Genomic DNA, 22764 nt, shown 5'->3' on the forward strand with positions numbered 1-22764 from the left:
GAAAAAAATTGTGTGCATTGCATTTTACTGCCATAACATACAAATACATCTAAACTGATTAAATTGTATGAATTTTAAAATAAATAAAGTCTAACAGTGAGTAAGGTCACTTAGGGAATTGTACTATCAGAAACTGTGTATACTCCAATTAAAATTACTTTGTGATTGACAGTTTGAAGTGTCAAGGGGAAATGTTGCCAGCATGCAGCCTGCCAAACTTCAGAAAGCGCTCCATGTACCTACAAAATAAGCAACACAGCAAGCAAGTGGCACTCAGGAGGTCACTAAAATTGATTGGCAGGTAGCCTCCACCACTCGACTTGCTGAAACATCAGTCACAGAGTAATTTTAATCTGAGTACAGTTGTGTTGTTGCAGTAAATAGAAATGAAGCTGTAAGGCAGAAATTTTGGATGGTGTTTCTTTAGCACTTCATGTGAGTACTGGAGAGTTATTAACTGAGTTGAAAACTGAACTTAAGTTATTGGAAGAAATTATGAAAACATCTGACTCACTGCATATATTTCACACAGACTGGAAATCAGGCAGAAAAAATTATTCTAAAAGACAGTGATGAAAATGCTACTAATGTTTTAAAAGGTGTAGGTAGTACAGAAGGAGCAAACAAAAGCAGACGAATATGATCAACAGTACCAGGAAGATTGGTGTAATAAATAACTAAATAGCAAGAAAACATATCAGGATGTCACTTGCTACACCTGAAAACAGTCTAAAAAGAATGAAGTTTCCATTAGTACTGGTGAAGTACAGCAATTAAAATAGCTTATATAACATTTGGTGAAAGAAAAACGTTTTTCTCCTTTCAAGCTATAATATAAAGAGAGAACTGGCAAAATGTGAATGCTGATAATACAAAACAAGCATATAACATCTGAATCATATAAAAAGAATTTGCCTCATCAATCAACGAAATGTTATGTACCTATGAGAAAATCCTCAGGTAATCAACATATAGAGAAAAATCTAAGTCACTCCTGGGTTTGATAAATGATTTCTGCTAATCAGTTCATTCACACAGCCCATGCATACATTTACAAGTTTTCTTGAACAAGTAGGTTTAAAGAAGACACATGTTACAATGGCATGTCCACAAACATGGTTCACTGCCTTTTTATGCACTTTTGGTACATTCACTTAATTGTTTATAATCAGATACCCTGAATTCTACACCTGATTTTTTTTTAAATAGTAAGGTATTCAGCATTAGCCATCAACCTCTCTAACTTTCACTTCTTCGGCACCAACAAACAAATTTTTACATTCAGCTCTCATGTGTGAAATTATTAAAGGAAGTTCTCACGGTGTAATTTTTCACTGTCTTTTGCTGAAACAGCATATTACTTAATATTCACATTGTATGCTCAATAATGTGAACTCCTGAAAAGAAATGAGTAGCACAATGTACACCTTTGCTATTATATTGTTACCACTTTTTGCACAGTAATACCTGAAAATTCAGTCATAAAATTTTTGATGAAAAATTGTATTGCATTGCTGAACTGTTTTATATTTTCTCAGCAATGGTTAACAATAGAATTAAACACAATTTCTTTGCAAATATTAAAATTATGGATCAAATGAATGAATTACTATTTCATTAGAATGCTCCTCACAGCAGTATTAGACATGAGAGACACATAGGTCTAAATCATAAAACTGAAGTAGACTGTATTGGAAGAACTACTTGTATATAATCTTTCTGTTAAGAGACTTAAAATCTAATTTACATACATTATTCTAAAGCACTTAAACATGAAGGGCAAACAAGCAAATAATTTTTACAGGCTTTTAATATATTACTTATATACGACTAACTTAATTTACCTCTACTTTACTTTAGTTAAATATTCAACAACAAGCCCACTTAAGTCCATTCCAGAAGGGTTCCTGCATTAACCCTTAAGGGATATGTGGGCACAATGTAGTTACACTACATTAGGTAAATTGAATACTTCGAATTAGCATAGTCCCTGTTATATCCTACATTTATGACTGAGTGTTTGTAGTAATTCTTTTAAACAACAATCACTCAGTTCACCCTGCACTATTGTAATGAATTTCCTATTCATTAGCTACAAGTCTGAAGTCTTTGTAGAGAGAAATATCTTGTGATTGGAAGGAGTTCTCATCAAACATAGAAAATAACAGTGATATTAATGTGATCTAATGTCTGTAGATGTTGTTTAACCTGATCAGAATTGTTACACAAGGCACATGGATGATATCCATGCCTTTAAAAAGTTTTAGTGTGTCCTACTGGTTGGCCATGTTATTTCCCTAGAAACATTTTTGTCATATAAAATTTCATTTTCTTTTTCCTGGGAAATGCAACATATATAAATGTTTCAAACAATGCTTCTTTACTGCTGTCCTATCAATGTTTTACATTTAAAAGGATGAATAATTTTACAGCCTTCATGCCATCATATGGAACACATGGAATGATTCATGTAGCTGTACAGCTTCAGTTTTAATATTTTGAGTGCTGGACACATGACATAATAGGAATCAACACATCACTTTTTTTTAGCGGTGAAGTTGGCTGGCTGGTGTAATGTTCAGTGGCAGGCATAATGACCTCATTCATCTGTGACACTACTTCCAGAACAAAGTACCTGAAGAAGATGAGAAATGCATATAATGTCAACGTGAATATACCTGAGTATTTCGGCAACAATATTCTGGAACCATAGGAAACAAAGCAGTAAACAATAACTGGTATAGAAATCTCTAGTATTATGCTGAATCACATGAGGGACTTTTGTACTGTGAATGGAAATGTTGCTCACTTATAGGTGGTTCAAAATAAAGTTCTATTTATCCCCATATCTTTTCAAACTTTTTTACATATTAATCCTCCACATAATACAATCACCTCAGATCCAGCAAAAGCTTCTCAAAAAGGAAATACCAACTGAACACTATGTCAGATTTTTAATAACACTTGGCAGGGACAGAATATATTAGAAAGACCAACTTCTTCTGTGCCTTATTAACATTGAATGTTTTTGAAAATTTCCTTCCAAACCCATCAGGAACATCACAGATCAATGAACTTAAAACCACAATCTCCACAGGTGAGGAAAGTTGTAATCTCTGCAGATAATTGTTTTGTGGAAGAATATTTAGAAAACAATACGTTTACACACTGTATGAATATCTGGATCAGAAAATCCACAAACAAGACTGGTATTACTATCACTTTGAGGGAACAATTACACAATTGTAATCTGACTTTTAAGAGGAAAAAGCCTAATGAAGACAGGCGCAATTTGTTCAAAACATTAGATAGCAAATAATGTTGGATTGAAAGGAAACTTGGAAGTTTGGCCATTAACTTCACACATATTATCAGAAATGTTTCTGAAAAATGAAAATTTAAGGCCATCACAAGCACAGTGTGTATGCACTAAAGAGAGCTGTTATGATGCAATACACAGATTGAGATGTGTAAGTGACAGAGGGGAACTATTCTGTTCAGTGTATGAGAATGTCCAACTTCAAAATTTGTGACCTGCAAAGAAAGCAACTTTCCCCAGTTTCTGATGTTAAAGAGTGGCACACGCATTTGTATACTTGAGATAAATTTCAGTATATCGACGGATCAGCAGCAATTGTTGACAAAAGGCCTGTTTTCCGCTGGTTGGCTGTTTTGGAGGGAGCTCCTCCGTGTGCCGCTAGAGGGCCGTGCCCCCGCGCGGGAGGAGAGCGGGGGCTGCCGCAGGTCACAGTGTAGTGACGTAGTGGCTGCGCGCCAGGCGTACCAACACGACACTCTGCTGGGGACCCTGGCCACCAGTGGGAGGTCAAGCAGTCGCAGGCAGTGCCACTGGGCCCCCACCCTCTGGATGCTGCTGTTGTTGGCATTGCTTTGACTGCTGCTGCTGCTGGTGGTGGTGGTGCTGCTTTTGTTGTTGTTGTTGTTGCTGCTGCTGCTGCTGTTGTTGTTGCTGTTGCTGCTGCTGCTTTTGCAGTTGCACTACCGATGCACTGAGGGCAGGGGGTGGCGGAGGTGGTGGAGGGGGTGGTGGTGGTGGTGTAGGTTCTTGCAGTTGTTGCTGCTGTTGTTGCTGTTGTTGGACCTGCACATACAACACCACAAATAACTATGTAGAATTTTCATAGCTGCCAAGTATACAAATACTAATTTTTGCATTAGTAATAATAATTTTGTTATTTTGTAAAAGTGAGTATACAGTAATATTGGGACATTTATTAGACACACTGCTTGCTGCCATAGGTTGCAGATCAAGAACAATAAGTACCATAGACAGACAAATGTCAAACAGAACACATGTAGCTATCAGTAGGTTAGCTTTCAAGAACTATGTAAAACGTTTTATCACAATACTCTTAAAACCCAAGAAAATTTTTTCATACAATAAAGTCCTTAAATGTTAATTAAATTTTGTGTTGATACTTGACAGGACACAATAACAATTTTAAATGTTGTGCAAAAGCTGGTTTATGATCAACTGCATAATATTTTTCAGAAAATCAAAAAAAGTGTTCCACATTTCATAAAGCACTGAAAGTTTATAATCCAGATGACTTGACACAAAGCAAAGAAAGAAACAAAAATATTGGTTTCTGTCTTCATATTTTACATATCAAGGTAAATACAAGAACTGATGTCACCATTAAATTTCCACAGCTCTGCAAAGGTGAATGGTGTTGATATTGTTACTTGTAGTGGCAAAGAGTAGCAGAAATTACTGGTGATCTCACTGGAATACCTGAAAGATCCTGTACATAATCTGAAAATGATGCTCACTTAATATTTAATCTACTGTAGGTCTCTTAAAGACTGAGCTGTTCCCATTTACTGGAAGAAAGCATGAATATTGTTCAACTACAGGAAAGACTATGAAAACTGGTTCCCTGAAATACCTTTGTATGAACTTTTTTAAAACATTTTCATTTTTATTCTCATTCTCTAGTGCAGGCTATTTGAGTTATGACCCATTGTAGGGTCAGGGTCTCTGTGGCTAGATACCAAGCACTTGTTATGTAACTAATTAATGTTATCTCAAAATATTATTGTATATTGTTTTAAGTGTTGCTCAGTGTTATAATAAGTTGGGAGTAAGGGAATTTACCAAACCATTTTGTTCCAGAACTTAATATGTGTTGGGAGTTGTTGGGATGTGGTAGGTAGCTCCTCATGATACTATTAGAAACGTGATTACATCCAACATTAAGTTGCAATAAATATTGCAAAAGAATGAAGACACATAAATGAAATTCATGCTGTATGAACCATTGTGGGGTTGTTAATTTGCTTTCAAAGTGTATAGACCATAACTCTTACTATTTGTCAACAACTCGCACTTAAAATCATGAACTGCTAAGTTTAATTTATGGAAGAGTCAAGTAAAGTGACAGAGCACTATACTATGAATCACATTGTTGCTGAATAATTTGACATTGCTTCTGATGCTCTGACATGAGATAAACGCAATAAACAATAGAAATGGATACAGCGCCTCTGTTGGAAAAACAGTGCACCAGCTGCAACAGTGAATGGACTTTCTCTGCCTGGCTCGTGACTGTGCTGTTGTCAGCACTCATCAATGTGATAGTTAAGTGTAGAAAGAGAGGAAACGTTAATTATTTAGTATGAATAGAAGCAACAAGATGGGACTAGCATTTTATATTTTTGAAGTGCTTTCAGCTGTTAAATAACCATACAAATTACTGCCGAGGTTGAAAAACTGAACTGGATATCTAATGAGTTCTATGATCGGATTCAAAACTTTTTGAAAGGCAGAATACAGCTTGTTATACTGGGTGGGTATTTATCAATAGGCACAGAAATAAATTACAATATGTCTCTGGGAAGTCAGTAGCTGCTAAATAAAAAAGTATCATAATATAAAGATTGATAGCTATTGAGACAGGGACTAACTTAAAGCAATACACTTGATGGAGATTTGATAATGGTCATAGTATAGCCGTCATGAGCTGCATTTTGATAGCATTTCTTTGCCGGACCAATATTTGGGCATATAACACCATCATCTGTGGCATATACTGTGCGCGTCTACATCCAAAAACATGTCCATAAAGAATAAAATCTTCATGATGGTTAAACATGATTTGGAAAAGATTTTATATGTGACAGACAGATTTCTTGAGGGAGACATGCATGGTATCTGTCGCTAATGGTGGGCTATATGCCTTTTTGATTTGATTTGATTTTTTATTGGTCCAGTTTTATCATATAGCACAAATTGTACAATTGATACTGGACAGCTCAAAGATAAGTTACAATACTACATAGTATTAGCAATTAAAATTAGGTAACTACTACAATTAATTTTGTTACTTATTCAGAAATTCTCTGAAAGAATAGAAACAGTGCTTTATTAGAAATGCCTTTAGTTTAGCTTTAAATATTGGCTGAGTAGTATTTTTTATTTCCTCTGGCATTTTCTTGTGTAGTATTACACCAATGTTAATTATGCTCCTCTGATAGGTGGTTGTTCTGTGATATTTTTGATGTATATTTGATTCCCTTCTGGTACTATAGTTGTGTACACTTTTGTTCTGTAGCAGTTTGCCTGTTTTCAGGAGGTAGCCCATAGTGAACAAGATAGTTTCAGAAATGAATAAACTTGGAACATTTAGAACACCAAGCTCAGTAAAATGGGATTTACAGGACTCCAGCTTTTTAAGGCCACAAATTATTCTTAAAGCTCTTTTTTGCATTCTAAAAACCTTTACACTGTGAGTTGAGTATCCCCAGAAAATGATCCCATATCGGATTAGTGAGTGGAACTGTGCATAGTATGAGTACTGGTGTGAAAAATGAATGCTTTTGACATGTAGATCATAGTATCCAACAGGATGTCCTTGTTCAAATACATAAAAACTGTGAAGCACTCAGCTTACAACATTTTTGTAAGTGCAAAGTTTGTAACAAACTGTACTGAACTGGGCAAACAGACAGATGTATCATTTCAGCACCAGTCTGAAGAAAGCCAGAGGTGTGTTTCATATTTACTAGTAACAAGTGGCACAAAGTCTTTCTCACTAACTGCAAAACATGAATGGGTTATTTGCAAGCAGTTATCCTCACCCCCTCTCTCCGCACACACACACAAACTATTTTCAGTGGAGATAACATGTATTATCAACCTTTAGATTTAGAGATTTGGATAATCAGCTAATTGTTAAAAAGAGTGGACAATAAGACATGCCCTTAATATGATTTTAAATTGGTTGAGGTACCCAGTTTCTTGGTTCATGTTATAAGGGAGCATTTGAATACCATTGCATCACTGCTTGTCCATTACAACCTCTCTTGACAAAGAAGCAAAGTCTACAGGAAAATTATTTTTGGAACTTCCTGGCATATTAAAATGGTGTGCCAGACCAAAACCTGAACTCGGGACCTTTGCCTTTTGGGAAGAAGTTCTGTACTGACTGAGCTACCTGAGCACGATTTACAATTCTTCCTCACAACTTTACTCCTCTCCTACACTCCATGCTTCATGGAATTTCTCCTGTGAACCAGGACAAGCTCTCCTGGAAGAAAGGATGTTGTGAAGCCATAGCATAACCACAGCCTATAGGATTTTTCTATGTTTTCTTGGAAATATCCCCAGACTGTTTCTGTAAATTATTATTGTAATTCGTGTAATGCTACAGCAAATCACAGTTTAGCTGAAACTGATTTTAACTGTCAGTGACACAAACTATTAAGGACTACATCTACTGAGAAGTGAGTGCAAGAATTCCAAGGTGCTTCAAGAAGCCACTGCTAGATGACCACTTATCTGCTTCTACCAATACCCTTAGCAATCATTTCTTCTGCATACAAGTTTTATTTAATTGTAACACCCCAGAAGATATTTCCATAAGACAACAGGAAGTGAAAATATGCAGAGCAAGGCAGCAGGTCAACAGAATGAGATATTTTAAAAAGAAATACACTTCCTAATCTTCTGCAAAATATGTTTTCTTTTTAATATCATTATCATGTCCCACCAAGAACTGATGGAAAATTCAGTCAATGTTACAATGAGATATAGATATGTGCTTCTCAGTTAATTTATCTTTGTGTTGACTCCATTCTAACAAGTTATCCAGCTGCCTACCAAAGAAATTTACACACAGTGTTTCATGTAGGGTATGAGAATTAATGTACACAATTGGTGCTAGCAGTCATTGTTGCTTGTCTGGATTTGCATAACATGAGGCTTTGTGACATTTGGATGGAAACTGTTTGTTGTGAACCAGTTTTAGGCATGTTCAGTTATCATCTGAGGAATGTCTGGTAACAATGACTGCGATCACTTCATTAATGTGCTTGTGTCTTCAGCTAATATTCCAGTTTTTAAACATTACTTAAAGGTCATTGGAAGATCATTTGTGAAAGTTTGGAACAAAAGTAGACCAACATTGATTCTTGTAGACCCCAGGCAGAGTTTAGTTTCATGCCTGCTACACACTCTATCAGTGTGACTGTCTGCTTTCGTTTATAAAGGTACAACTCTATACATGGAAAAGGAATGTCATTAATGCAATAACACATTAGTTTACCAAGCAGAATTAGGGCTATACAGCAGGGATCTATAGCCCAGTCCCTCATATGCATCTACATCCATACTCTTCAAACCACTATGATGTGCACGACAGAGGGCACTCCCCATTGCACCATTTATTCTGTTCAAGCAGTGAGTCTAGGAAGAATGATTGTTTAAATGCCTCTGTATGTGCTGTAATTAATCTAACACTGTTCTTGCAATCCTCACAGAACAATATTTATGGGTTGTGGTATATTATTAGCTCCAACAGTTCAAGTGGGTTCTTAAAACCTGGTAAGTAGGCTGTCCCAGGACAGTTTGCATCTCTCTTCATGCACTCGCCAATTCAGTTTTTTTAGCATCTCTTTGGCACATGGGTTGGACAAATTTGTGACCATTTGTGCTGCCCATCTTTGTACACATTCATTAACCTCTATTAGTCCTATTTGTTACTGCTTCAACATGCAATGTTCTATGATGAGTTGCTTCCCCTTATGTAAGCAATCTCCTTTGCAGCCTGGTTACACTTCCCTAGTATTCTACCAATGAACCAAAGTGTGTTCCCTGGCTTACCTATGACTGAGCCTATGTGATTGTTCCATATCATATCCCTACAAACTGCTACAACCAGCTATTTGTATGAGCTGACCAATCCATTTATGATTCGTGGATTTTGTAATTGTAGGATACCACATTTACTCATTTTGTGAAGTGCACAGTTTTACATTTTTGAACATTTAAAGAAAGTTACCAATGTTTACGCCACTTTGAAATCCTGAAAAAATTCGACTGAGAATCTGTGCAGTTTTTTTCAGTCAGTTCTTCATTGTAGTCAACTACATCATCTGTACATCTGAAATTACCTTTACATATATCAATTAATCTCCATCAAAGATAACATGTTGCATCTTTCTGTCAGGAGTGCTAGTTCTGCAAGGTTCACAGAAGATCTTCTGTAAAGTTTGGAAGGTAGGAGAGGAGATACTGGCAGAAGTAAAGCTGTGAGTACCGGGCGTGAGTCATGCTTCAGTAGCTCAGTTGGTAGAGCACTTGCCCGCAAAAGGCAAAGGTCCCGAGTTCGAGTCTCGGTCGGGCACACAGTTTTAATCTGCCAGGAAGTTTCATATGTTGCATCTTGCTTACCAATTAATCCTGAGTGACCCATATTATCATACTTCTGATAACAAGCATAGGTGTAGTGCTTACTCAAATACAGGATGCAGCGCCTCTGTTGTTAAGAATAACAATGCAATGTTCCTTTAGGCATGCATGCATGTCTGAAGGAACACTGCATCATACTTCTTAACAACAGAGGTGCTGCAATATTGAATCTATGTGCTGATACCAGGCAGTAACTTTCAATTAAAATGTCCTCCCCTGTATGGAAATTACATAATGTGTGCATGAATACAGTTTGCTACCAGGAACAGTGACTTATGGAAGTTTGGGTATGTTCATGAGTCACGCCAAAGCTGTTAAGGTGTCTGCTAATGTAAAGTGGGAAATCTGGGTTTGAGTACCGATGTGGCACAACTTTTCATAGTCATCATTCGCTTGTACATATGGTGGTTGTTCATACTGACAAGTGTGAACTCGTTTCATGTACTTAATCAGTTGCTTCTCAGAAATCAAGAAATACTGTATCCACACACATCAAAAAAAGTTTTGCATCACGCCAGTTACCAGAACTCCTGAAGATAAACGTTGACTGTGGATATTGTATCACAGACACAGTCTCTATGACTGTTCAGATATTTCACTAAACACACCCAAAGATGTAAACAACCACGCATGAGCAGTGCCCATTAGAGGAAGGGGTTACGACAGCCGATTAGTTCTAGTCATTCCACCAGGAAGGAGGTACATGGCTCATTTTGTCTGTACTTCAACCACGCCTAGATGGTTAATACCACGGTTCCATCATGTCCACATTTTTACTTTGTGCCAGGAAGGGCTCTCAACAAGGGAAGTGTACATGCGTCTCAGAGTCAACCAAAGTGATGTTGTTCGGACATGGAGGAAGTACAGAGAGACAGGAACTGTCGATGACGTGCCTCACTCAGGCCACCCGAGGGCTACTACTGCAGTGGATGAAGCCGACCGCAGTGGTCGAGCGATTCTAGGCGCTTCAGTGCGGAACTGTGCTGCTGCTACAGTCACAGGTTAAAATCCTGCCTTGGGCATGGATGTGTGTGATGTCCTGGAACCCTGACAGTCACAGGACATAGTGTTACGACTCAAACTGTGTGCAATAGGCTGCATGATGCGCAACTTCATTCCTGACGTCCATGACGAGGACCATCTTTGCAACCAAGACACCATGCTGCACGGTAAAGATGGGCCCAAGAACATGCAGAATGGACTGCTCAGTATTGGCATCACGTTTTCTTTATCAATGAGTGTCACATATTCCTTCAAACAGACAATTGTCGGAAACGTGTTTGAAGGCAACCCAGTCAGGCTGAACGCCTTAGACACACTGTTAAGCAAGTGCAGCAAGGTGGAGGTTTCCTGATGTTTTGAGGTGGATTATATGGGGACGACGTACAACGCTGGTGGTCATGGAAGGTGCCATAACGGCTGTACGGTACGTGAATGCCATCCTCCAACCGATAGTGCAAACATGTTGGCAGCATGTTGACGAGGCATTCTGCTTCATGGACGACAGTTCGCGCCCCCCATCGTGCACATCTTGATAACGACATCAGTTGTTTTGGGGTGGCATATATGGGGACGACGTACGACGCTGGTGGTCATGGAAGGTGCCATAACGGCTGTACGGTACGTGAATGCCATCCTCCAACCGATAGTGCAAACATGTTGGCAGCATGTTGACGAGGCATTCTTCTTCATGGACGACAGTTCGCGCCCCCCATCGTGCACATCTTGATAACGACATCAGTTGACTAGAGTGGCTAGCATGTTCTCCAGACATGAACCCTATGTAACATGCCTGGGATAGATTGAAAAGGGCTGGTTATGGACGACGTGACCAACCAACAACTCTGAGGGATCTACGTCGAATCGCCGTTGAGGAGTGGGGCAATTTGGACCAACAGTGCCTTGATGAACACGTGGATAGTATGCCACGATGAATACAGGCATAAATCAATGGAAGAGGACGTGCTACTGGGTATTAGGGGTACTGGTGTGTGCACCAGTCTGGACCACCAACTCTGAAGGTGTCGCTGTACGGTGGTACAACATGCAATGTGTGGTTTTCCTGAGCAATAAAAAGGTTGGAAATGATGTTTATGTTTGTCTCTGTTCCAATTGTCGGTACAGTTTCCAGAGCTCTGGGAAACGAGGTGATACAAAACTTTTTTTGATGTGTGCACTTGATTGCCTTGATCCATGGCTTTCAGGGTGTCATGTGAATAAATGTGAGTTGGTTTCCACGTGGACAATGTTTCCGAAATTCGTGCTGGTGGGCATGGATGAGGTCATTTTCTTCAAGATTTCTCATTTCGTTTGAGCTCAGAATTGTTTACAACAGGGATATTGGACGGTAGTTCTGTGTCTGGTACCCTTTTTGTAGACAGATGTGACTTCTGTTTTGTTCCAATTATTTGTTCAGAGAGTCTACAGCTGTTTATAGTAAAAAGAAGGACTACTCATCCGCAAATCTGGCGTAGAATCTGATAGGGATTCCATCGGGCCTCGAGTTTAGTTCAGTTGAAGCGATTTCAGTTATTTCTCATCACCGCTCACACTAAAACCTATATCGCCCGTCTCCGCAGTGGCGCAGGAAGTAAACCGAGCCAGTAATTCTGGATTTTCCCTCGAGAAGTTACCAATCAGAATTGGGGTGACAGAGGAGTAGTCCCTCATCGGCGCGTTTTGCAGTGTTAAGGTGCAACGCAGAGGGGCTGACCTGTGCGCCGCACGCCTTGAGCTCGGTGAAGATCTCGGTGAAGAAGCCGGGCTCGGCGTTGATGCGCAGCATGTTGCGGCTGAGCCGGTTGACGATGAGCAGACAGCGGTCCCAGAAGCGCTCCTTGTCGTCCTCGACGAGGAACGGCTTGAGCGGGTAGCTGATCTCGTTGCCCATGTACGAGTAGGAGAGGTAGAGGCACGTGAGCACGACCGCCTGCAGTTCGTGCTCGCACGACAGGTTCTCCTCCGTCACCAGGTCACGCACCAGCATGTACACGAACACCACGTTGGCCGGGTTGATGAACGCCACGTCCTGTAGGCACACAGGCGGAAGGGAACGTTAAAACACCGTGCGTGCTTCAGTGCTGTCGGGAGCAGTGGTTTACTACTGTGCAGCGTGTTAACCCTTCCATGCGCGCAATTTTTGTAGCAACTCAGCGAAGATAATTTTTTTGCTATCCTATTACAAATGTGATCAACTGACTATTTATTTATTGATAATTTTATTTTCGTGATCTAGGACCAATAACTATGGTGCTACATACATCACCACGGCAACTTTTTGAGGTATTAAAACTATGGTTGTAAACAGATTGTAAACAGATTTCCCGCTTTCCTTTTGTGAGCTCTTATTTGTTGCCATTACACGTAAAAAAAAATTGATGAACAGTGTTTTCTGTTTTTATTTTAAATATTCTTTTACACTACTGACCATTAAAATTGCTACACCACGAAGATGACGTGCTACAGACGCGAAATTTAATCATCAGGAAGAAGATGCTGTGACATGCAAATGGTTAGCTTTTCAGAGCATTCACACAAGGTTGGCGCCGGTGCCGACACGTACAACGTGCTGACATGAGGAAAGTTTCCAGCCGATTTCTCATACACAAACAGCAGTTGACCGGCGTTGCCTGGTGAAACGTTGTTGTGATGCCTCGTGTATGGAGGAGAAATGCGTACCATCACGTTTCCGACATTGATAAAGGTCGGATAGTAGCCTATCGCGATTGCGGTTTATCGCATCGCGACATTGCTGCTCGCGTTGGTCGAAATACAATGACTGTTAGCAGAATACGGAATTGGTGGGTTCAGGAGGGTAATACGGAACGTCGTGCTGGATCCCAACGGCCACATATCACTAGCAGTCGAGATGACAGGCATCTTATCCGCATGGCTGTAACGGATCGTGCAGCCACGTCTCGATCCCTGAGTCAACAGATGGGGACGTTTGCAAGACAACAACCGTCTGCACGAACAGTTCGAAGACGTTTGCAGCAGCATGGACTATCAGCTCGGAGACCATGGCTAGGTTACCCTTGACGGTGCATCACGACGAACCTGGGTGCACGAATGGCAAAACGTCATTTTTTCTGATGAATCCAGGTTCTCTTTACAGCATCATGATGGTCGCATCCGTGTTTGGTGACATCGCGGTGAACGCACTTTGGAAGAGTGTATTCGTCATCGCCCTAGTGGCGTATCACCCGGCGTGATGGTATGGGGTGCCATTGGTTACGCGTCTCGGTCACTTCTTGTTCGCATTGACGGCACTTTGAACAGTGGACGCTACATCTCAGATGTGTTACGACCCGTGGCTTTACCCTTCATTCGATCCCTGCGAAACCCTACATTTCAGCAGGATAATGCACGACCGCATGTTGCAGGCCCTGTACGGGCCTTTCTGGATACAGAAAATGTTCGACTGCTGCCCTGGTCAGCACATTCTCCAGATCTCTCACAAATTGAAAACGTCTGGTCAGTGGTGGCCGAGGAACTGCCTCGTCACAATACGCCAGTCACTACTCTTGATGAACTACTCGTGTTGAAGCTGCATGGGCAGCTGTACCTGTACACTCCATCCAAGCTGTGTTAGACTCAATGCCCAGGCGTATCAAGGCCGTTATTAGGGCCAGAGGTGGTTGTTCTTGGTACTCATTTCTCAGGATTTATGCACCAAAATTGCGTGAAAATGTAACACATGTCAGTTCTAGTAGAATATATTTGTCCAATGAGTATCCGTCTATCATCTGCATTTCTTCCTGGTGTAGCAATTTTCATGGCCAGTAGTGTACTTTCTTTAAAAAGTTATTCTTACCAACATTAAAGTTTATTTACCACAATGTGAAAACAATCCTTGAAACTTCATCATGAAATAAAGGTATGAGCTGATACATGTCACAATAATGTATATTGCAGAAGCCAAGCAATGTGTTCTGACAACAGTAGTCATCCCACGACAAATAGAAAGAGATTATGGTAGCAGTTTTCTTACACCTGGAGCAGTGTAATATCACAAGATGTCGTTAGGCATAGACAGAGGTTGTAAAACACATTCCCAAAAGCTTTGAGATACCACTAAGTCGGTGGTAATGGTAAAAATGCTCTCCAAGTACCAGAAATGACAGGTTAATTTTGTCGTAAGTATAGCTCCCAAGCCCCCTCCAGAAACTACTTTCGTCGTAACCACACTTCCCAATAACCATCAAAACGCCGTTGTTTGTAGGGATATATATACTTCCCACAGTCCCGAAACCTATTTGTCACAACAAACAGAAACTACAGCTGGTGCAGCAGACTGCCATTAGATGCCAGGGGTGTACAGAAGTGATAAGACATTTAGTGGGAAGTACTGCTTATCACGCACGGCCTGCGAAAGGGTTAACTCAAAAATGGCTCTGAGAACTATGGGACTTAACATCTGAGGTCATCAGTCCTCTAGAACTTAGAACTAATTAAACTACCTAACCTAAGGACATCACACACATCCACGTCCGAGGCAGGATTCGAACCTGCGACCGTAGCAGTCGCGCGGTTCCGGACTGAAGCGCCTAGAACCGCTTGCCACCGCGGTCGGCAAGGGTTAACTGGAAGGTGCGATCAGTCACTCTCATGAATCGTTTTAAGTCGGTAGAAATTGGAAGGCTTTAGCCGGTAGTCTTCTGTTTTTGGTTGCAGCCAACGTTAGCTATACTGTGTTCATCATTAGAATAAACCTGATGTAAACATTACACCACGTTTTCTTCCGCGTTGGTTGGAATCTCACGGCATTTCGTTTCACGTGAAGCACCAAGCTGTCGCCAGTACAGTCAAGTACGATAATAAGGATACCCTTTATGTTGTGCCTTACGTGACCATCGACTGAACCATAATGAGGGACAACAGCCTTACCGGCGCATTTAACTTGGACAACGCAGTCCAGTCAGCTAGTTCAACTATCCTACAGTGATGTGAACAATTGCAGTTGAGAAGTAAAAAGAAGGGAGCAGAGAAACAATATAGCTTAGAATGTCATTTAATTTTTAAAGAGAACGAAACAATATTCGGCAAAACTATTGCATCACCGCACGCTTCTTAAGGGACCAGATGGAAAGGATAATATGCTCTCCTTTTTAGCTATCACAGTGTTGTAATTACTTAAATACAGGGTCTGAGCGAGCTACGTGTGAAGCAAGAGCGTATTTCAGGGATTGTATCATATAATTAAATATGTAAGCCACTGAAGTTATTACAGTCAGTCGCCGGCCGAAGTGGCCGTGCGGTTAAAGGCGCTGCAGTCTGGAACCGCAAGACCGCTACGGTCGCAGGTTCGAATCCTGCCTCGGGCATGGATGTTTGTGATGTCCTTAGGTTAGTTAGGTTTAACTAGTTCTAAGTTCTAGGGGACTAATGACCTCAGCAGTTGAGTCCCATAGTGCTCAGAGCCATTTGAACCATTACAGTCAGTCGTCCGGTAATCTCTGAACTTCTTCCATATTCGAATCCAAGAAGTACATTTCAGTTCTGAAATTGCCATCTGTGATGTTGATAACGAGTCGATCAACAGCAGAATCCTCTTCTTTTGTTGTCGCCTACCGTTCTCTATCCCGCCAGCCTTCAGCAGCGAATGTGATGAAGCTTCGTGCATTAAGTCCAGTACATCTGGCAGCAAAAGTGGCTTGACATTTCTCACGACAAATTCCTTAACTTGGCTCCATACCAATTCTGGTGGGCTCATATTACAGTGGTACAGTGGAAACTATAAAAATTCAGCATTCGTATTGTGTGCTAGATGCTGTGAAAATTATTGTTTTTCATGTTTCTACGACCCGTATCACTCTGCCTCATGTTGTCTAAAAGAACGGACGTAGTCCAAATAAAGAATATGTGATTTTTCATTTTCGTCCTAAAAATTTAATTTATACGTTCTTAATTTGAACAACCTTTATTAACAATATTTTACAAAATTTGCACTGAAACTTGAAATTATGCGTGCATTATGTAATTAGAAACAAGAAGATGTGTATTTTTCATAAAAATTACGATTAGGTGTGTTCTAATTGACGAAAATTTGATGAATTTCACATTTAAAAGATGTAGATATTCCAACTGAACGAAGAAAAGGAAAACCAAAGCGAGATTTGAACCGCTGATCCATGGACTGTACCAATGTACCATTATGCGAGGGTTGGAACTTACAATAAATAGCGGCAACTATTTAGTCACAACCGATACAAAGAGTTACATGTTTTCACCTGCTACTGTCCTTCAAAGCAGTCACCAGCGTTGTGTAGACCCCGTTGCCAGCGATGTGGAAGGCGCAGTGTACCGTTAGCAGAGCCTGTTCCGTTGATGGTGCGAATGGAGCGGTAGAATCTCTGTAACAGTTCTGAAGCGAATGCCACGAAGTGGTTCCTTCATCTTCGGAATCAAATCAAAGTCACAAGGACTTAAGTCCGGGTAGTATGGTTGATGGTACAATACTTCCCAGTCCCATCGGCCGAACAGAGCAGCCACACCTTGCGCTGTATGCGCCTGCGCATTGTCGTGCAAAATGATGGGTGGGTTGCTCAGAAAGTGTCACCGCTTCTTTCGCAAAGCTGGTCGGAGGTGATGTTCCAAAAACGAACAGAAATACTGTGCACTGACGGTCTGCCGTGGAGGAACGTAATGCGTTAGGGTAACACCATCACAGTCGTACACGAGAATCACCATAACATTAGACCGCTCCACTCGCACCATCAGCAGAACAGGCTCTGCTAACGGTATACTACGCCTTCCACATTGCTGGCAATGGGTTCTACACAACGCTGGTGACTACTTTGAAGAACAGTAACATGTGCAAATATGTAACTCTTTTGCACCGGTTGTGAATAAATAGTTGCCACTGTTTAAGTTCCAACCCTCTTACTATGCTACTGAGTCAGCAACACATCAGATTTTTAAAATACTACTTTTTTTATTAAATACAGTCCCTCGAAAAACTTCAAAACCCATTATTCCTGTAAACTTGTGGAAAACATTAAGAAGAACTTGTTTGTCGCCATTCCTTAACCGCGTTCACGCGCGTATTTTACTATGGAGCAGGCAGCAACATCAGCCATTTGTACACTGCGTATTAAAAGCTCGACATTCGCAGCACAACACTACAGAGACTGCGACTGTATACAGCTTTTGAAATGGAAAACTACATTGCTAAAGCGTGCTTAAGGAAAACATTGATGGCTGTTAATACATTAAAAAGTTTTAAAATTTCTTTTATGGTAATTTAGTTATAAGATATCTAATACATCAGTAGGACCTACTTCCAGCAGATTAACAACAACAGCTACGTGTGCTACGGCTGCTGACCAATCACCGCGTTTGTATTTGTTTACATCTGGTTTATTCTTATGATGAAATACGTATAGGTGTCAGTATGATGCGAGTAGGGTTGCTATACCTAGCTGGGACCTAGTCGGGAACTCTGGAAGGGATGTGTAGATATGATGAAAAAAATTTATTTAATAAAATTACTTTTTATTTAGAACACAATTACATGGAAATTGCTGGAGCAGAAGTAGTTAATACACTATGTTCTGGAAGATTTCATCTTTTTACGTATTTAAAAAACTCCATGCAAGTCAGCCTAAAGTTAAACCGGCACTTTAACGTTGATTCCACAGTCCCTGGCAGCTGTCGATTTCTTTCATCAGTCCACTGGGCCGACATCAGCGAAATTACTCTTTTCACAGTGACGTTGTGTCACCCGCATAAGTTTAATAGCTGGAGTTTGCTTTCAGGATTTTAAGTTTCCTGCAGAAAGTAAATCTACCTTTCAATGACGGAGTGTTTATACGTCCATTCTTCCGAGTCACGCTTAGTTTCCAAAAAGCTCTTCAGATGCATGTATTCCTGAAAACAATTGTCGCCTGAAGTCTTCACACCGTATTTAGTCAGGTATATGATAGTGTTTTCAATCATCACTCAGTCTGGAGTTTCAGATAACGCATCCAATCAAATACTTGATATTTACGAAAAGAAGTAGGCCATTTGTTCAACTACTCACAGTTCTGCGCTTCATGAGACATTTCTGCTTATATTATCGTATACACGTGTCAGCTTCCACTACTAATTATGGTACACCCTGTAAAGAAATTCTGCGCTTGGGCACCAGGTCATTTGTGTTGCTTGGACCTTAAACCGAACTTCATGATATATTGTAGTCTTCAGTCCAAAGACTGATTTGATGCAGCTCTCCATGCTATTCTATACTGCGCTATCCTCTTTGTCTCCGAATAAGTACTGCAACATATGTCTTTCTGAATCTGCTTATGTATTCATCTCTTGGTCTCCCTTTACATTTCTTACCTCCCTCATTTCCCTGCACTACTAAATTTGTGGTCTCTTGATAACTCAAAATGTGTCCTATCAACTCATCCCTTCTTTCGGTCAAGATGTGTCACACATTTCTTGTCTCCCCAGTTCTATTCAGTACTTCCTAATTAGTTACATGGTCGACCCATCTAATCTTTCTAGTCTTCAGCATTCTTCTCTAGCACCACATTTCGAAACCTTTTTATGTAAACTGTTTACCGTCCATGTTTCACTTTTGTACATGCCTACACTCCAGACAAATACCTTCAGAAAAGCCTTCCTGGTACTTAAATCTATATTCGATGTTAACAAATTTCTCTTCTTCAGAAATTCTTTTCTTGCCATTGCCCGTCTACATTTTACATCCTCTCTGCTTCGGCCATCATCAGTTATTTTGCTGCCCAAATAGCAAAAATAATCTACTACTTTAAGTGCCTCGTTTCCTAATCTGGTTCCCTTAGCATCACCTGACCGAGTTCGACTACGTTCCATTATCTCTGTTTTGCTTTTTTTTATGTTCATCTTATATCCTCCTTCCAAGACACTGTCCATTCCGTTAAACAGTTCTTCCAAGTCCTTTGCTGTCTCTGACGGAATTACAGTGTCATAGGCAAACCTCAAAGTTTTTATTTCTTCTCCTTTACCTTTAATTCCTATTTCAAATTTTTCTTTGGTTTTCTTTACTTCTTTTAAAAAAATGGTTCAAATGGCTCTGAGCACTATGGGACTATTTCATCCATATCGGTTCAGCGAGTTATTCGTGAAAAAGTAATAGAGTTACTTTCATATTTATAGTATTAGTATGAATGAAACTTTATATTACGATATATTTTTTCCTTGATTTGATTTTTATGAAATGAGGCCTATACTATGGCCCATGCCATGCCTAAATTGTCTGCAAAACCCACATTGATGAGAATAGCATGTTCAAACAAACGGACACAACAGTTTTACAGATTTATTGTTAGTATGGATGTTAATACATCAGTATAGATTACGATCTACAGTTAAGCGGCTAAAGGAACAGGTTTCTTTTAACAAAGGTGCATATATAAAAGTTTAAAGTTATTGCGGGTATGAAGGAGCAAAGGCAGGAAAATCTCAAATGGGAGGAAGCAGCCACTGAAGAGACGGAGAGTTTAAGGGAAATAATAACGGAAACATACCAGGATACATTTAGTTACATAAAATTATCTGGCAATGTCTTATTGAGAGGATATAATGAATCTTTAATAAAAGTTTGGAACCAGAATAAATTGGAAACAATAGAAGTTTGAATAAAACAAAATAAAAATAATTGTTGGTTGGACACTACATTTTATCTGTTGGAATGTTAGATGGCACAGTATCTAACAACAGAGAAAATTGTAGAATCATCCCAAGATCTCTTTAGTTGTTGGTATAGTTCAAAATATGACTCAGGTAATTGATAATACAAGCAATAACATTATGGAAGTAGCGTCAATGGAGGTATGAAGAAAGTAAAGGTGTCTGAAGATGAGGGCGATTCAATACAAGTCGTTAAAAACCGAGGTGAAGTAATACAAGGAGACCATATAAAATTATGTACGGAATGGCAGTGGAGGAATACGTCCAGTGATGTAATTACTCTATTTCACAATAAAAGAGACAGGCAAGAGACAAAACACTATATTAGTATTCTATCAGTAAATATATAAGGTATATAGTAAAATTATCACTCGCCGAATAGAAACAGAAGTTAAGTTTCAATGCGGCAAAGGAATATGCCAACTTTAAAAGACTGTTCGCAAGCAGTGAACGAAAGTATAGAACGAAACAGCGAGTGCACATACCGCATATCTAGGATTGACAGACTGTTCAGAAAGCTGTTGAGTCAGTTGCAATAAAATCTGCACTGCGATGACAACCCTTGAGAAACAATGCATTGCTTCCACCCGCATCAGTATGTCGAAATATATGCGAGGATACGTCAATACCTACTGCTTCCTTTAGCTTCATCAGGATAGTGATAAAATCAGGATTGACAGAGGTGCCAAGGCAGGAGATTGTGTGTCACCATAACAGTTTTCTGCAATCCTACAAGAAGTTCCCACATGCTGTAACTCGGTAAATGAAAGAGAAATGATCGTTAATGGAACTTACTGACCCACCTTTTGTTTACTGACAACATCCTACTGCACCGGTACCTTCAACAATGAATGGAAGAAATTAAAGGAGCAAGTTTGAAAGTTCGTCTACAATTTATTATAATAAAGCTAGAGTAATTTATTATCAAATTATGAAAATGAAAGGGTATAAATTAATAATGAAAACATGGGACCAGTTGATGATTTTCTGTACCAAAACTAGGTGAAGGCAACGATGGCATTCGCAGGAACAACATAAACAGGAGAGAAACAAAGTGACTGCTTTTGATGAACTAAGTAATATTAACTGTGCTTCTGATTTGTCCGACAAGGTGAGCTTTCAGAGTGACGCATTTAAATTTTCTTCACACTTTTAGAAGCTCAGTACCGGGACATAAATTTCCTAAAGCAGTAAGACGCAATTCTCAAAAGAACTCTAAAAAGAGCATTTCAAGATTAGGACATTTCGTAGCGCTGGTAAGTACCACACATGGTGTATACGTAGCGTAATAGATTTGTGATTATGAAGTAATTGGTCCAAATCTTGCTAACATCAGTTTTTTTACTTTTACTTAAATTCCATATTTATTAACGCACGCAAGTGTTAATTAATAAATATTGACTCATATTTTAGTAATAAAAACGACAAATTTATTTTTAATTACTTTTCGTATAAAAAATCTGGTATCCAAGGTAAATTAAAATTTGGCACAAAAATGCGAAACATGAAACAGAAAATTAAACAACTTTTGTTCCTATAGAATGCACAGTATTTCTGCTCTTCATAACTTGTTTCGTTTAACAAAAAGATATTTTGCATATCTTTATTAAGTTTTGTTTTCATACAACCATTAGTTAAAAGCAAAATGATCTTATTTTTACTAAACAATTACATTCGTTAATAACTACGGAATTCAAATAAAAGTAAAAAATTTTGCTACTAGCGAGATTGAAACTAACAACTACACGATTACAAATGTATTACGCAACGCATTCAGCTAACGGCGAACACGTTAATAAACTCAGTAAGCGTTCGGAAATCTACATCTACATCTACATGGATACTCCGCAAATCAGACTTAAGTGCCTGGCAGAGGGTTCATTGAACCACTTTCACAATAATTTTCTATTATTCCAATCTCGAATAGCGCGCGGGAAAAACGAACACACATCTTCCCGTGAGAGTTATGATTCCCTTATTTTATTACAATGATCGTTTCTCCTCATGTAGACCGGCATCAAAAAAATATTTTCGCATTCGGAGGAGAAAGTTGGTGACTTAAATTTCGTGAGGAGATTCCGCCGCAACGAAAAATGCCTTTATTTTAATGATGTCCACGCCAAATCGTATATCATGCCAGTGACACTCTCCCCTCTATTTCCCGATAATACAAAACGTGCTGCTCTTATCTGAACATTGTCGATGTACTCCGTTAATCCTATCTGGTAAGTAGCCCCGACCGAGCAACAGTACTCCAAAAGAGGACGGACAAGTGTTTAACTGTTCTGCCAATAAAACGCAGTCTTTGGTTCATTTTCCACACAACTTTTTCTATCTGTTCTACCCAATTCAAGTTGTTCGTAATTGTAATTCCAAGGTATTCAGCTGAATTT

At 39.5% G+C, this 22764-nt stretch overlaps 1 protein-coding gene across 1 annotated transcript in view; it reads right to left on the reverse strand.

Moving 5' to 3' along the window:
• Nucleotides 1-1583: 1583 nt before the first annotated feature.
• Nucleotides 1584-22764, reverse strand: part of LOC126456858 (cyclin-dependent kinase 5 activator 1) — a 301126-nt gene continuing 279945 nt past the window's right edge. Inside the window, exons 3-4 of the mRNA XM_050092671.1 lie at nucleotides 12426-12740; nucleotides 1584-4102 (exon numbers count right to left, since the gene is read on the reverse strand). Of these exons, the coding sequence (XP_049948628.1) occupies nucleotides 3827-4102; nucleotides 12426-12740 (591 nt within the window). The 3' untranslated portion in view covers nucleotides 1584-3826. The remainder of the gene's footprint in view (nucleotides 4103-12425; nucleotides 12741-22764) is intronic.

The sequence above is a fragment of the Schistocerca serialis genome, chromosome 2, assembly GCF_023864345.2.
Source record: "Schistocerca serialis cubense isolate TAMUIC-IGC-003099 chromosome 2, iqSchSeri2.2, whole genome shotgun sequence".
Classification (NCBI taxonomy): domain Eukaryota; kingdom Metazoa; phylum Arthropoda; class Insecta; order Orthoptera; family Acrididae; genus Schistocerca; species Schistocerca serialis.